The sequence below is a fragment of the Lathamus discolor genome, chromosome 6, assembly GCF_037157495.1.
Source record: "Lathamus discolor isolate bLatDis1 chromosome 6, bLatDis1.hap1, whole genome shotgun sequence".
Lineage (NCBI taxonomy): Eukaryota > Metazoa > Chordata > Aves > Psittaciformes > Psittacidae > Lathamus > Lathamus discolor.
In genome coordinates this window covers 26,156,180-26,173,030 of record NC_088889.1, presented here as the reverse complement: position 1 = coordinate 26,173,030, position 16,851 = coordinate 26,156,180, and the positions used below count along the sequence as shown (strand labels likewise).

General features: G+C 42.9%; 1 protein-coding gene across 2 annotated transcripts; it reads right to left on the bottom strand.

The window, feature by feature from the left end:
- Positions 1-1,480: 1,480 nt before the first annotated feature.
- Positions 1,481-10,775, bottom strand: SLC25A29 (solute carrier family 25 member 29). Of its 2 annotated transcripts, none has more exons than XM_065685306.1 (4): positions 10,673-10,775; positions 9,107-9,150; positions 4,544-4,627; positions 1,481-3,922 (listed from the first exon to the last, which is right to left on the bottom strand). In XM_065685306.1, exons 1-4 carry the CDS (start codon positions 10,704-10,706, stop codon positions 3,179-3,181), a joined length of 906 nt encoding a protein of 301 aa, XP_065541378.1. In that variant the 5' UTR covers positions 10,707-10,775; the 3' UTR covers positions 1,481-3,178. The 2 variants fall into 2 exon arrangements, with proteins under 2 accessions (XP_065541378.1, XP_065541379.1); XM_065685307.1 differs by having other exon boundaries at positions 7,155-9,150; positions 10,673-10,727.
- Positions 10,776-16,851: the final 6,076 nt, after the last annotated feature.

Sequence of the window (16,851 nt, the reverse complement as noted above, 5' to 3'; positions counted from 1 at the left end):
ATCTGTCCTGCACCTGCAGTGTACAGTTTTTCATCCCTTGAATGTCTTGCTACTTGTTCATGTGACCTGTAAAAAAAAGCGGTATGCAGAGAAAGGCAAGGAAGAAAGGCAAAAAAAAAATACCGTTATAGTTGCAGCCACGATAAAATAGCTTCTTTAAAACTTGGGGGGGTGGGGGGTTAACTGTCTACTTTTTTTTTTTCCTCTTGTCCTAATTGACTGTATTTGTGGCTGCAACTTGTGACACTGGTATCTCCCATCCACTAGCAGGGTGGGTCATAAGAGAGTAGGGTATGCAGAGTTGATAGTAGGTGAGTTTTACTTTCGGTGAATTTTATCTTACTCCCTTCACTTGCTGGGGTATTAATAGAGCATGTCCTACCCAGTATTATGATGCTTGGTAATACTTGTAGGAAGGAGGATCTGGTGAGGCAGAATGTAGTTTGACTTGGTTAAATTGGATGACATATCAGAAGTCTAGTGGGAAGAAACTGAATCATGTTTAAAAAGGTTGAAACTATTGCCTAGCTTGGCTTAATAATTAGAAGTTGCACAGCTTCTGAGCAGCTAACGTCACACTAGGTTGAAAGCTGGCTTTCTCCTTGCTCTTCTGCTTGTTGAGTAACCTCTAGTGTCTGCTACTGATTATTTAAGTTCCAGATGGATGTATTTCTGGGGAGAATGTTTCAGTAAATACTGCAAGTAAAACATTATATGGCCCTTTCTGTTTTAATGATGTTACTGTCTCTCAGGGACACAGTGTTCGCTTATTCTAAGTATTTGCTTTGGTGCCATAGTTCAAAACATTGTTGCTCCTCCTCAGAGAACATAAGGTGCTTGACTGGAACTGCTGCTGGTCAGGGTTAGTTGGAGAAGTGGTGGCCTTTCGCTTTTCTCATCTAGCACCCTGTCTGTGTGGCTTTTTATTTGGAATATTGATGCTCTTTGTGGGCTGGTTGTGCTGTCTAGAAACAGAAAGCTACAACTGACACAGCTTTTTGCTAAACTTGTGCGTCTTGGAGCCAAGCATTCTACTGATTCAGGTATGAATAGTGCTGTTGGCAGACCTGGTCCTTGATTCTGATCTGCTTTGCAGGGACCCTTGACTTGTCTTCTGCAGTTGTGCAGCCCTGATGCTGATCAGCACTGCTTAAACCAAAAAAATGCACAATATGAAAGGGTGAGGCATGCTGCTAGCTCTTTGGCTCTAAAAGCAGGATTTTTCTCTTAGTAGCTATAATATCTTCGAGTGAGGTACTCACTGAAAGCACCAGCTTGAAGAAGCAAGTTCAGGCACCTTCCCTCCTTTGCTTCAATGAACACTAAGCCAGAACAAGGCACAACACTTCCTGGTGGTGTATGGAAGGTGGATGAGGAACAAGCTTCTTCAGGTAAAAGCCAGAAACCCCACTCTTTTCAAGCTAGATTTAACACAAGGAAGCATCTGAGCAAAACAGAAGAAACTTTAAAAGAACCATAGTCAAAATTTTTAAAAAATTTATTCCCTCAATTTTATATACAGTAATTACAGTACAAAGGTGTAAATGGTCTTTGTTGTGAGTTGTTGTGCATATGCAGCTTAGTAGAGAGATTTAACATTCAATTTGAATCTCAGTGCAAGTAGGCACTAAAACATCCAACATACCTCCAAGGTATAAAAAGACATACCAGTTTTACAGGTTTCTCCAGCATATTTTGTTACAGTGCAAAATGCTATGAAATAAGGTTTCTTTAGAAAATTCACATAAATTAAACACATATTGCACTTGTCCCAACCGAAAGGGTAACAAGTTATACTTACTGAACTAGTTTATGTTTCAGAACATTCCTCACACACATGCACTCCTTCTTCCTGACTATTTGTGCTAAATATGTGTAGTTCTTACTCTAAATCTTAAATAACTGTTTATAGATCTTTGAACTAATGCAGTCCCTCTTGAACAGACTGCTAAAGAAAAAGAAATCACAGCAGATTAAGGTAACAAAAATCTCCAAATTCTATTCAGGCTTCTATCCAGTAGCACTGCAACTAAATACATAAAAATCTGTGTTGTTTAAATTCATAATACAAGTGTATTGAACATCAACAATTTCAGGTGCTTACACCCCTATTTTCTAAGGTATAAAACCTCCAGTTCTAAACGTGTACACATTTCTGCTGTACATCAAGCTGCTAAGCTAACATTGCACCGACAAACGTTCGTGCAATACCACAGGTAGGACTTTGATTTCTGTACATAACTGGCTGCTGTGGGGCATATTGGGAGAAGGGGGGCAAAGTTGCATTAACTTTGGAGAACAAAGTCTACTTGGGCTGAATCTGTGTCAATTGAATCCGTGCACTGCCAAACAAGAAATAGAGGTGAAGGCAAATAACATCAGTTGCTGAATCTGAGTTTCCCTAAACGCTTACATGCCATGAGAGTTAAAGGAACAAGTGCATATGATTGCAGATCATAACTTGATTGCAGATGATAACTTTGTGTTTAAGATATTTATTCAAAGCTGAAAGGTAAGGGAGTGGCTTAGGAGCAAATAACTTTTTAGTCTTTTTTTTTTTTTTTTTTTTTTTTTTTTTTTAGCAAACCAGTATGAACAAAGTTGCTACTAAAATACTGACGTATAAAGGCAGAAGAAAAGTAAAACATGTGGCTAGCTGAATGCTAGATCATGTCTTAAACAGTTCAGGGTTACCTGCAAAATGCCTCCAACATTTCATTTCTCCCCACACTTCACCTTAGACGACTATACTTATTCCTGTTACATACAAAACCAGTATTTATTTTCTGAAAACATTTCTGCATTCGACTCACTCATTCAGAACATGAGTGGAAGAAAACCTGATTTCTGGTACTATGACATTCTTCAGATCCAAATCTGGAGCTGCAACAGTGACTGTATAGGACTTTCTAAAGGCAGGTTCCCATCTTACTTGCATACTACTAGATATGCAGTCCTTAATAAGGCAGCAGGCTCCCATCTTACTTGCATACTACTAGATATGAACTCCTTAATAAGGCAGTATGTACTTTATACAAGTAATGAGATGAAATCCTAACTTGACACATTTAGGAATTCTTTATACAGATAGTATACGTTCACACCACTTGTGCGAGTCGTGTTAAAACTCAAAAATCCCAAGCAGCCAGGCTTTGGATCAGGAGAACAAACAGAAGGTTCACAAACTGGAAGGCTGCTGGATTACTGGACCTGGTTCACATTCACGAAGATTGTCTTCTGACCTCATATACATTAGGAACACAGTGACAGTAGCAAAGGTAGCTGCATTGACAGGAAAAGCACGGAGAAGTGTGGAAGTAAGACCTCTTGTGAACACCCTCCAGCCTTCTTCGTGGTAACTCTTTCTGACACAGTCTAAAATGCCATTGTATTGTGTAACGCCTCCAACTCCATCAGCCTGAAGCCGGGATTTGATCACATCCATGGGGTAGGTTGAAAGCCAGGATACTATTCCTGATATCCCTCCGGAAAACAGCAGTTTTGGAATAACATAACTGTCTTCAGCTTCACAGCCTAAATACCTGGTCATTAAGTCATAGGTCAGGAAGTAAAAGCCAAAGCTTGGAGTCTCTCTTATGAATGTAGAGACCATGCCCCTGTTGATACCCTTTAGCCCTTCCTTTTGATAGATTTTGATTAAACAATCCAGAGAATTTTTGTAGTTCTTTGTTTTTAGTTTATATTCACCTGTTCCTTGAAGCTGCATTCTTGTCTTTGCCAACTCCATGGGACAGCAGATGATGCACTGGATAGCCCCTGCTGCTGACCCTGCAAGGAACTGGTTTAGAGGAGTGTCTTTTCCAAGAGCACGAAGTGTGTTTCCTTGTACACCGAACACAAGCGCGTTAATGAAGGTGAGTCCCATCATTGGTGACCCAATACCTTTATAGAGTCCAAAAGCCTAATGGAAGAAGGAAAGAAAACCCCTTTTCAACAGTTATATTCATAAACCTCCTGAAACTGTCCAGAATGTGGCTTTTCTGGCTCTTGCTTGTGTCCTAATTTTCTAGCAGTGGCCATGAGTACCATCTTGCTTTGTAATAATAATTTAATGACTGCCTAAGACACAAAAATCTAACCATGTTTAGCAGTACAAATACAACGCAGAACACATCTAGAAAACAGTCTCAGCCCTTCCACAGAAAAGTTTTTCTGGCAAATTTTACACTTTCAGTAGCTAAAAGCCCAAAGCCACCCTTTTAGTTACGGTATTTAAGCTTCAGCAGCAAAAAACACCCTTCATCAATTTCTTCACTCATTGCTCAGATTGCTTGGATTCTCAGAAAACTAGCTATTCAAATAATTAAAATGTTACCTTCAAAATAGCAACTTTCAGTTTAGTGATCTTCATGAAGTTTCTGGCAAACTTCTGACTACACTGTCTGCCCTATGCTCAAGTGAGGTTCAGAGTATGCCTGTCTCTTGATCTTCAATATTTGTAGGGGTTTTAGCAGCTTTCACACCCTTCTGATTTAAAATACAGGAAGATACAAAATACGAAAAGCATTAATTTTGTACTTACAGATTCTTGCTTTATGATGGATTGAAAGCAATGGAAGGTCCCACGATAGAGAGGTTTCTCTACATTTTGAACTTGCAGACGAACCTATAAAAAGTTGTACAAGGTACTGATTTGTATGTCAAGAACAGCCTAAATTGGTAAATTAAGTGTCTTGTATATGTATGGAGATTTGCTATAGCAGTGTATACGCAAGAGCACTGGTTGGACACTGGAACGCCACGTGTGGCCAAATAATTTAAAGTATTTTGTGTTTTGATTTAATTTTGGGGTGAAAAAATGAACGTAGGAGGGTTATTAACTACTTGTGAATAATAGAAAAACACTATGTGGAAGTACAAGAGGGTACACTGTTCTTTAGAATTTCATACAGGAGTTTCCAGTACTGACTAGAATACTGACTTTATTTAGCTGCCAAAAATACTTCTGTTCACACTAAGGAATAACTGTACAAACCTGGTGTAAATATTTTTATAAAATTCTAAGCATGAAATAAGGGCAATTTTTAAAAGGACGGGAACTTTCAACACCACCCCCATAGTGTTTCTGCTGCCAGATGTGGGGACCCTTCACTAACATCTGGTATTTTCCAGAGGGTAGCTGGAAAGTGACTCTTTAAGATGTGTCTTTGCGTAACAGTAAAAATCAACTTCACCTTTTAAATCTTAGTCTTTTTAACCTGCTAAACCATTGGTGGGGGTGTGGCCATTTCAAACCTTTATTGTTAGTAATCAATTAACTTCTCTAAAATGGAAATGTTATGATCTGCTGGACAGATAGATGTCACTGTAACTGGCAGGATGAGGGAAAAGTCCCTTTTCTAGATGTTTTTTAACTTGTAATGGAAAAGTCCACTCCTGTTTTTTCCTGCTAATTTGTCCTTGACACATTTCAAGTCTTAAAGCTGCCCAGTTCATGCAAAGCCCTACACTGCAGGAAACTCAATAAACTGATTGGCAAAGTTAGGAATCTGTCTACGATCCCTAGCATCGAGAGCTGCAGCATTCCTCTGAAAAGATGCTTAGCAGCCATTTAACACTGCTGCAGCTCCAGGGCAAAAAAAAATTCAAGTCTCTTAGTCTGAACAGAAAAAAATATTATCAGATCTAGTGTGAAAAATTCCCGACTTCATGATCTTTTTGTCACTGTTTCCCTAGAGTAATAATAAACACCACCCCAACGATGACAGCCCTGCGCAATGATGTTGGCCTAGAAAAGGATTTGGGGACATGGTTTGTCAAAATTCTATAATTGGCGTAGCTTTCTTTTTGAGACAAAAAAAAAAAAAAAAATATTTATAGTTTAGGGGGTTTATATTCTTACAACATGTGACTTCTGATTTACAAAACAAAGTTTAGTTTACAATGTCTTTTTAATATGCACATTAGTGTTTGCTAGCCATGCGGAGAGGCCAAGATCACTTCATCTTCCAAGATGGAAGAGGGCTTTAAAACATTTTAGTATTAAAAGTAGGCTTAGGGTAGAATTCAAAGAAAACGAATCCTTTGTTACCCGAAGTGACATTTGGGGGTAGGCAGATTGTTAAACCTGATCCACAAGCAAGGTCATAAATCTCAACAAGCTGTCAGAATTGGGCAAAACAAAGGTTTTATTCCATTTCCAGTTTACCGCTACAGTTTCAAACCCCAGCTGTAAAGTCAGGGGACCTCCACGTGTATGGGCTTTGGGAGAATTGCAGCTTAGGAACCTTCTTACTTTACCATTCCTATACATGTCTTCAGTAGTTTAGAATTAATTGTGTTCTGTATATAGGTTGAATTTCCTAGTGGCATGAAGCTCCCACTGTTTTTGTCTGAATGATTTTTGAAATATTGACAAATGAAGCCTTGTTATGGGATAAATTATTTAGAAAATACTAAACACTCTAGGTCCAAGAGTGAAACCCAGTTCTTTCACTTGAGCACAGTGCTGATCAGACAGGGGTACCCACATCAGCAAACTACCAGGTCAGGTAATGAACGTGTATGAACTTTATTTCATTAGTATTAAAATGCTATTTTCAATGAGCTCTTTAGTGTGTAAAACTATTGGAAGGATGAATCATGCTCAAAGTTTAACCCTCTGTTCTATTCCTTGCATAATATTCTTGCCTTCCTCCTTATTTGAAACCAGTAGCACTAAAGTTTTAGGTCCAATAGTAACACACTGTAATTTCATGCCACTAAAGACTTGCATAGAGGTACTCAAGACTAAGCAAAATAACCCACCACACCCCCACAACAGTCCAAGCATTTAATAATGTGCAAATTAAGTCATTTGGAAGTGTTTGAGCAATGAAAATGACCTCCAAGAATATGCAATGTTTGAGACTTCAATGATAGTGTACCTGAGATTGTTTTAGAGCCACTGTATGTAGAAATGTGTACAGCCAGAAATGCATACGAGAAAGAAGGTTCAGAATAAGACTTTAAAAAAAAAAAAGTATCTTTAAACCCCACTCCCTCCATGCCCTAGCTGTAGAAGAGGGACACATCAGTATAAAACTAAAAAGGGAAAAAGCTTCATAATTCTTTTAGGTCTTTATTTGAACTAATACATTTTGGAATAAATTAAGACTGAGAGAAACAGAAGTGTTCACCTGGGCTATACTTACTAGGTAACTCTCCCGTGATGAGGCTTATCTGTCATCTACAACAAAGTAACACTTTTGCTGTTAATGAAGACAGCCCCTAGCTCAGAAAGTAAAGGCAGTTAAAAGCAAAAAAGCAATTTTATACATTTATACAACAAACCAGGGTCAAGGAGTTTGCCAGTTCTGAGAGCAGCTCAGCTGTGGGTCTAGCAGGGCAACTTCACAGGCTTAACCTCTCCCTGTGTGTCCCACCATCCCCCTCCCCGCTATGTGAAACATGATCAACAGTCAAAAAAAGAGCTTTAAAGCCAAGACAGAAGTAAAATTCTGGCTTATCTGAACAGCTTTCCCATTGTTCAGTTACATTAAGAACTTACAGTCCAAGATGACTACCAGTTAGCCCTTTAAACACTACAGAACTATAAAAGAGGTTAATTCTTAACACACATACATCCACAGCTAGTTATGCAATGTCTTTTTTTTCTTATAGACTGGTTATAGTGTTAGTTTTCCCACACAGAGTGGTGGCTATGCCAGCTAATAACACAAACATTAGTATTTAACAAAAAGAGATAATTGTTTATAATGTCTTCTAATGGGTATGAAAATATAGTGTGCCATGCTGGATTTCATAAAACGTTTAAAGTAATCCAGAAACAAGCTATCTGCTTTATTGTAAAGCAAGATGTTTTCTCTAAAGCCGACACATCTATTTGTATTAATAGATCTGCTGGAACTAACGTGGGAGCCGCAGTTTTGCAGACACTGCAATGTTTAGTTTCATGCACTAGAAGCTATTCCGCTTTACAAACCAGGAAGATCCCACAGATGGTTAACGTCAGGCTGAGCACAGAATTTTAGCAGTTTTGCTGGCTTCAGTGGAATGACCCATCACCTTCAGTTAAGCATGTAAAATTTGGCAGGATGGGGGCACGAGAAGAGACAGCTGGCCCTGTACTACCATAACAAAATGTGCAAGTCTGGATAATACTGCTCCTGAAAACATGTACTAGGATCCAACCCAATCACTTAACAGTTAAGTTTGCCATGTTCTGATAAACATACAGGTTTTGCTATTTGAGCAGCTTGCACTTGACTAGCAAGGACTAATATCCAGGTAGGAAGGTCTGTGTTGAATTAGCTATGTGCTAGAACACAGAGTATGGTGATGACCTCAGTAACACTATCAGCCCTTTGCATATCTAAATTCAGGAAGGTAGAGTTATTCCAAATATAGGTCTAGTGGGTGGCATGCCGCCTGCTGCAGTCAAGTGATCAGCTGTATTAATTCAGCAGGGAATATACTGACATGCCTTCTTCTATTCTTCCAGTGCAAGACTTGGGATTCAAGGACTTTAGGTTTCAAATCTTATCTTTGAAGTAGTATGCATGATACATACGGCTCCCAGACCAGCAGAAAATCAATCTTAACTTGCAGAGTTGCAAAAATATATTATACTTAAAAGGAGGAAAGAGCCCCCCCCGACAAGCTTCGTGCTGTGAATCTTTATGCACTTGCGCCCTTTGGCTAGTGTAACAAATTAATGCTGGAGGGGTAAGTAGCAGAGCTTGAGAAGAAAACAAAACACAAGGTTTCAACCTAGTAACAAGGCAGGTGTGAGTTACAAAAGCAGAGGGAGGCAGTTTTAGCAGTTAGTGATGAACAGTTGCAGAGAAGCAAGCTTAGGACAAAACTAAGTTAAATGGAAGATTGTACTTTCTAATACAACATTTTTACTACACTAACAAACTTTAGGCCAATATTTGTCATGTTCCTGGCTTGAATCATACATATAGAGCTTTTTTCAGTTCTGAACAGCTGCAGATCTACAACAGTGGTTGGGGAGGGTTGCTCCAGGCTTTCCAGCATGGATTTATGCTCCTACAGTGTCTGGGGATTTTTGTTTTTGACTCCCCCACTCCTTGAAAAACTTCTTCTACCTAGAGACAAAGGTATTTCATAATCAACCCACCTTAACAGTGTCAAACGGGTGTCCTACCAGTACTCCTGCAGCACCTGAAATAAAACAAATGCCATGGTTATGACTCACAGTTTTCTTCTTTCATTAGTTTTCTTCCTGAATCCTTGGGGTTGCAGTAGCCCAAGCAGTACCTCCATACTGAGGCAGAGCCCTATCGGTAGGCCAGGGAAAGAGCATCCTATCAAGTCAGAAGATGAGACACCCACAGTTCAGTCCTTTAAGCCAACACTTGGTGCCTTTATGCCCGAGTCAAGCTCCTGGGCTTCAGGCGGGGGTTGAGGTGTGTGACTACAGAGCATGCCACACCATACAGGATGGTCAGCAGTGATTCTGGGCCTCAGCCCAAGGTGAGTCCAGTGGGCAGAAATCACAGGTTTCCTCTGAAGCAAAACATTTCTCATACATGCCACCCTGTGGCGGTATAGAAAACCTGGAAGTTTCCCTAAATGCAGAAAAAGAAATCCCTGCACTCTGCCCACAGCCTTTTCAGATGCAATGGTAGCACCTGCAGAAAGACCATGCATTACCAAAGCCCTCTGCTTTATTCTAGCATCAAAGGATTTTTTAGAAGTTATATGCAGGCCTGTTCGTTATACTAATCTGGATACATGCATTTGGCAAGTACTGGCTGAGGCAAGGAATCCTCTGACTCTGTATTTCTCTGAACCATTGATCCATTTATGTTTGCTGACAACAGCAAGAACTACAGAGTGGTTCAGTGCACCTTCTTGCGCTGGCAGATAACATCCCTCCCTCTCCTGAGAGGATGTGGCAGAAATACAGTGCCCACTCTAGGATGGTGTAGTCCAGGTTGTTCAAAGCCAGCACAACGGCAAGATAGTCCAAATCACAAAAATAGCAATGTGCTGTGTTCAGCATGGAAAGACTGGTGGCACAACCAATCCTGTGGGATCCCTGACAAGGCAAGGATCACTAGGATGAAGTCGGAAGCTGCAAGAAAAAAACAACAAATTCTCTTTGCCAGGGTGGCAAGGAGAACATCAAACGTGAATATCTGAAAAGACGCGAGAATAAACCTCCTGAATGCAATTTAACAACTGCTAAAAATAGGAGGAGGGCCGTAAGCAGATGCGCAGGGACGAGCAAGGCGAGCATAAGCATTCTCTCCTCTTCGTGTTCAATCTCCCCGCTACGGGCCTGCTGCTGCCCGTGTGCTCCCCCGAGAGCTCCCTCCCCGCCAGCCACCGCATCCAGCCCCTTCGGGCAGGCCGAGTTCCGCCACAGGCAGGGCGGCGCGGCCCCGCTCCTACGGGAACCCCCCGAGACCTTCCGCAACCCGTGCCCTTCCCGGGCTCGGCATCACCTGCGCCGGGGCGGCCGCTCCGTCCCCTGTGCCCAGCTCAGGTCTCAGCTCCCAAAATAAAAGCGCTGCGCAGAGCCCTGCCCTCCCTCCACCCCCCGCCTGTTTCTCGCCCCTTTTCCCCCGCTATTAACAATTTTTTTTTTTACCTCCCCCCTCCCCCGCCCGTTTTCCTTTCCTCCCATCCCTTTTTTATTTTCCCTTTTTCCCCGTTCCCCTCTTTTCCTGCCCCTCACCGCCGACGCATCCAGCGAGGAAATCCAGAGCCATGCTGGCACCCTCCGTCCCCGGCGGGGCCCGGCCCTTGCGCGATACCGCTCCGCGCACTGCCGCTGCCCGCCCCGCCGACAGCCCTTTCTACCGCCCGCCTCCGCCCCCCCGCAGGAGGGGGGCCGGGCCGGGCCTGCGGAGGGGCGGGCACCGGGACAACTCCCCCCCGCCGCCCGTAGCCACTGGCGGCTGCGCCGGGCGGCTCCGGGCAAAGGGCGGGACGGGGCTAAAGGAGATGGGGACCGGAGCCGTGCGGGGCGGGGCTGGTCTGTTCCGTTTTGCAGCAGCACCCGAGCAGTTAACCTGATGTAAAGGCAAGAACAAACGTTGGAGGCTGGGATGTGGTGGTCTGGGGAGGGAGATCAGAGGTCAGAGCATCCCCCCTGCTGAGTATCAACACCCTGAGCGGTCTGGGGTGGTTAGGGACGCTGTCCGCAGCGTCTTGCACTCTGGATGAGGCATCCCTGGGCGCTGGTGGTTGGGAAGTCTGCAGAGCTTATGCCGGAGGACTTTGGAGGGGGTGCCTCTTTTTAATAGCGGTGAAACGTCTGTAACACCTCTTCTGTGAAGAATGGCTGAGAGAGCTGGGGTTGTTCAGCCTGGGAAAGAGAAGGCTACAGGGAGACATTGTTGCCGCATTTCCATACTTAAAGGGGGCTTATAAAGGTGGTGAGAGACTTTACCAGAGCCAGTAATGGTAGAAGAAGGAGTAACCATTTAGCCCTAAAGCTGAAGATACAGATTATAAACAAAGAAGAAATTCTTTAAGATGAGGGTGCTGACGCACTGGCACAGGTTGTCCAGAGAAGATGTGGCTGCCCCATCCCTGGCAGTGTTCAAGGCCAGTTTGAATGGGGCTTGGAGCAACCTGGTCTAGTGGAAAGTGTGCCTGCCCATGGCTGAGGGGTTGGAACTGGATGAGCTTTAAGGTCCCTTCCAACCCAACCCATTCTGTGATTCTATAACAGACTCCCCCAGCAGTGTTAAACCAGAGAGGGGAGGAAGGGCTGCACCAGCAGATGTGGCTCTAGGCTAACTCCTGCCCCCAAGGCACAGGTGGAAGCACAGGGATGAGACCCTACTTCTGCTGGTCAAGGCCACAAATCAGTAGCCTGCTGCCCATGGGATTATCAGGGACCTGGATCTGGGCGTTACACATTGCTGCCGAAGAGGCTTCTCCCGTACCCTCCTCTCAGGCTTTTCTTGGTTTGTATTAACTGCTTTCCTGCTAACATTACCTAGCTTCAAGGTGCCCTGCTGATGCCAGAGACTTTAAATGGGAAATTCAAGCTGTTGACAGTTTCAAAAGGGAGCCTGTTTAAGCCACTGCTTGTTTCTGCAGGCAATGTCTGAGAAAGGGGCATATCAGTGGCCTGGAACAATAATTTGCCTATTCAAGCTTTGCTTAGAGAGAGCAACTTCCAGAAGCAGAATGGAAAAGCAGCTGGATTCTTTCTTTTTTTCTTTTTTCCCAATTGGCATGGCAGCCCTGTCCTAGATGTAGCAGCTCAATACAAAGCTGATAAAATCTTGCAGTGGAATAGCATATTAAAAGTTAAGTCAGCTTTTCCCTTCTGTGCAAACAGAAAACACACAACGAATGAGCAAAGACAAGGATCTTCCCCAGGACGTCAGAAACTACTACCACAGAACAAAACCTGAGAACCTGCCCCAGATCTAGCTGCTCTTGGACCATCATTACAATTAATAAGCATATAAGACGAAAATGCAAAGCACACAATGAATTCCTGACCTTTCCCATACCTTCTTCCAACCCAACACTCATTTGGGGCCCTTTTCATCTCTAAACTCTGTCAAATCAAAAGAAGCCCCCAGGTGTCTCCAGGATGCTTTGGATTCTCTGGTTCACATACCTGTCCTACCTGGGGACAAGCAGGTGGTGTTAGAGAGCAGGCAGGTAGGCTGGTCTTGCCCTTTGCCACAGCACAGAGGGCTTTGGAGCTGCCCACTCCTGTTGTACCACACACTGTTCTACCTCCTGACACATATCTTAGACCTTGCTGAACCCATGCACTGGCAGCTAGTGCTTGAAATAAGACAGGAAGCCCCAGACAGTCCTTTTCCTTTAAATATTTTCTCTAAGTAGAGGTGGAAGTGAACTTCTGTAAATCTTGTCTGCTCTGGCATCCATGAGAGGAACTACAATCATGTACACAGCTTTGCAGGTGAAAGTCCAGATGTTATGTACATCTGCCTTGCAGACAAGCCTCGAAAGGATCAGTTTGGCCAAAGTGTTCCTGGCCAAAGTGGTTTTAATCTGTCATTAAATCCTCTGATCTCCCAAGCAATCTGCCTCGGAGAAATTACCTTCTCCCCCCGAAGTGTTTTGTAACTTTAATATTTGCCAACAATGAACAAGGAAAACATTTCCTCTCTCTTTGCAGGCATTTATTCGGTTATCTGAAGACAGTTTCAGTATTAGTCTTTTCTTCTCTGAATTATATTGATTATTATCTTTTGACCTCTTATTCTTCTAACCCCCTCTTCAGTTGATCTGGAGTTCCTTGAACTAATCCTTAAAGCTTTACTGAGTGAGTACTGGGAGATTATCTTGGGTATTTGCAGACAACAACTCTTTGTCATACATCTGAATATGAGATCAGATATTTATACGAGTCACAACATAACACACCATTTTGTGCATTATGGGCAGCCTGTGAGGCATGATGCGCCTCAGACCCTTTCCAGTAGATCAGCTTGTGCCACAGTGTTCCCTATCTCGTACTTGTCATTCCTTCCTACATAGTCATTTCTAGCTGTCCATGCTAAATGGGTTTTTCCAGATTGTTTTTCCAGTTTGTCAAGATCATTTGAATTCTAATCTTACTGTTGATGTTTGTGCAGCCCCTCCCAGGTTGCTGCAATCTCCAAAGGCCTGTCTTGTTCCTGCATGTTTGAGCTGTTCCTGCTAAACTTTATTCAATGCTACTGAATGTTTTACTCAATTATTCAATGCTATTGAACCCCACTGGAGGAGGCATGGATTTCAAAGGGGGTGGGGGGTGCTTTATATATTGATGCAGAGAACATCAAGGGCTCCTGGGTATAAAGTTTGAGATGTCAGGGGTTGATTCTCTTAGAAATGAGCATGGTTTAGCCCCACTGGGGAGTTCCCTCTTGATCATTTTTTCTTGCTTGGGGTTTTGGTTCAAGTTACACTTGTGAGGCAGTGTTGTATGAATGTATAGGAGTTTATTAAGAGGGGGGTGGAGGCAGTGAATCAATACATGTGCTTATATATTTGTGTTTGGCTTCCACACGAGCTTTGCAATAAAGGGAAGGAGGTCATATAGCTCTTATATTTTAGTAGTATTACTTAGGCCAGACATTTTGCCTGTTGATCCAGGGCACTATGGGTGCGGTAGAGACATACTTTTGGAGAGGAGAGCTAACCTGACACTCAAGGAAACCCAGATTTAATGGTTCTACTCTACTCTCAGGCTGTTCTTCTAGATAGTTCAAAAGCTGTGTCTGATCTTGCATCCAGTTTGTTGATATGTGATGCCTCCAGCTCAAAGAGTGACTCGTCTGTTGGGAGCTCTTGCGTCCTTCAGGCTCCACAGATCCAGCTCACCTGTGACCACCTTCTTTTTATTCTGCTAAGGCAGATACAGACATAACTTGCAACTGGCTGAGATGCATCCCCTAGAAAGCTGGAGTGAGGAGCTGCGCTTTTCCTGCTTTCTTCTTCTTTGGGAGCACTTAGCTTCCCTGCTGCATAGCGAAATGAGGGCTTATGAAACAGAGAAAGCAGAAAAGAAAAAGCTAATGGCAGCTTGGGACAAATATAGAGTCTACCAGCATGTATGGCAGCTGCACTGCCACATGTCTGAGAGAAAAGGTTAAAGTTATAATTTAATGTTATCCTTCAAAGACCCCCTTCTCTTTGTCCTATTGTCCTTCAGGTCTCAAAGTTAAGGTGGAAGAGGTTTTGCAGATGATGCTGGAGGGGTGAGATAACTGAGGTTTCCCTTCATTATTGTGGCAAGAAGTGAGGCCGGTGGCTGTCTGTTGTCCTTGATGGCACCCAGGTCTGGGAAAAATTGAGCCCTAACAGAAACCTCGGGAAGGGATTTGGGAGTGTAGGAAGGGGAATAGAATAAGGCCAAAAGTAAAGAAGCAGCAGGGCAGAGTTAACACTGCAAGTAAATGAAACACAAAGTGCAAAAGCAGAGTGAAGAAGAAAACAATCAGGAATGGGGAGCTGTGACAAACTCATAGAAATTCTGGTGGCAATGGCATACAATAAAATGCACATTGTTGACTCAGATGTTTCAAAATCTTTCTGTTTGCTTGTGAATTTGGCATCAACAACTGGTCGTGTCCCAGTAGACATGTCCCACTAGAACGTGGAGGGTTATGGGTGTCCTGAGGTTCTCCCAGTTCTTCCCCACAGCTTCAGTAGGGCCTGGTCAGCTCTGGGATTACACAGCAGGAGAATTTCCTTTCATATAACCTTCTGCTCTCAGCCCTTTCTTTATCTTCTGCTACATCGCCACAACTTCAGTACTCATCATGTTATCAAGAAAAATGCATTGATTTCTCTTTTTATTTTGAGTGGGGACTGGATTTTGATCTTCCTAGCATCCTGAATCACTCTTCAAAGGCTCTCTGGGGTAGCAGCTCTCTCTATGCCCTATTTATGATGTGAACCTAGGCTGCCTACATGCAGCTGTTTGAACGTTGCATTTACACTAGCAAACTGCTTGCAAGGAAAAACTTGCATTTTCCAGAGACTGCAGGCCAGCATAACTGGGCTTGAAGATCAGCTAGTGCTTTACCAAATGGCTGACTGCCTACAGCAGTAAAAAATAAACCAAAATGGTGAAGGAGAAAAATACTGGGATGTAATAATAATTGCATAAGAAAGAAGCTGAGCTGGGCTGGGTGGAAACAACCAGTGCCAAGAAAAGGATCTTCTCCAGGTGAATTCACTGAGTACCTTTGTATGGATTCAAGTCCATTTTCTTTATTTTCCTAAACACAGTTGTATTCATTGCCTACTTGTACTCATTGCCCCACTCAATGTTATGTTGAGACAAGTCATTAGGATATCCCCAGATCCTCAGGATGCAGCTGTGTTTGAAGACAGAGCAGCAAAGGCATTACTCAAAGGGGACTAGATGCCTTTATTATCCATTAACTTTATGACCTTGGGTGGGTATTCTCTGTTGTTATTATCTCACTGACTTCAAAGTTATTGTCTATCAAATGTTGAAACATCCAAGCCTCATCAAATCCCTTGTTAAGACTGGTGTTTCAAAGCATGAAATGTAACTGATTCTTTTGTACAAAAGTCAAGTGCTGCTGAAACAGAGGTGCTTTGCTTACAGATCTGCTGATGGGCAGGGGTTTTGTTATCACCCCAGATGCCCTGGTCAGGATCCCAGGACGTGAGACCCCTTCTGTTCCGAGGAAAACCATGGCAGGTGAACAACTGTCTAAGCTACCTGTCTCAGGTGCTGAGCCTGCAAGAGATGCTGCAGGAAGGGGGTGTCTTAGTATGGCTATAAATTGTAAAGTGCCCTGAAATGTTTGGTGTGGCTCCAACTTTCCATGCTTTATCCTGATAAAGTGGAAACATTTTTATTACTGAGCACACATATCTTCTGAAAATCCTGGCCCTTGCCACTTTAAGCAGAAGTGGCCAAGTTCTGACATGTATCTTCTGTTGTTTGTCTCAGCCTCTGCTCCATGTGATATCATGCGTATGGAGGAGCAATTTAGTTTGGGTTGAGATTTTAAATATACTGGTCTGCTGGAGAAGGCAAGAGGAAGGAGGATAACCTGCACTTAACAGTCAACAACAGGCAACCTGGTCTAGTAGAAGCTGTTGTCCTTGGCACGATATTTAAGGTTCCTTCCAACCCAAACCATTCTTTGATGTATCATCACTCTGAGGAAGAATTCATCCCTGTTCATAGTATGTTGTCTTGTGCTTTGTTTGAAATACAAATCCATAACCAATGCCCTGGGTACTTCCCTGAGAAATAGACCAAAAAATTCAGAAAAAGCTGCCTACAGGCGTTTAGTCCAATGTCCTTTCCTTGTCATTGTCTTTAATTTCAAAGATCATATATACTTTGAGTTCTGCTAACTAAACTGCTGAGTCTCTGCATTTTCT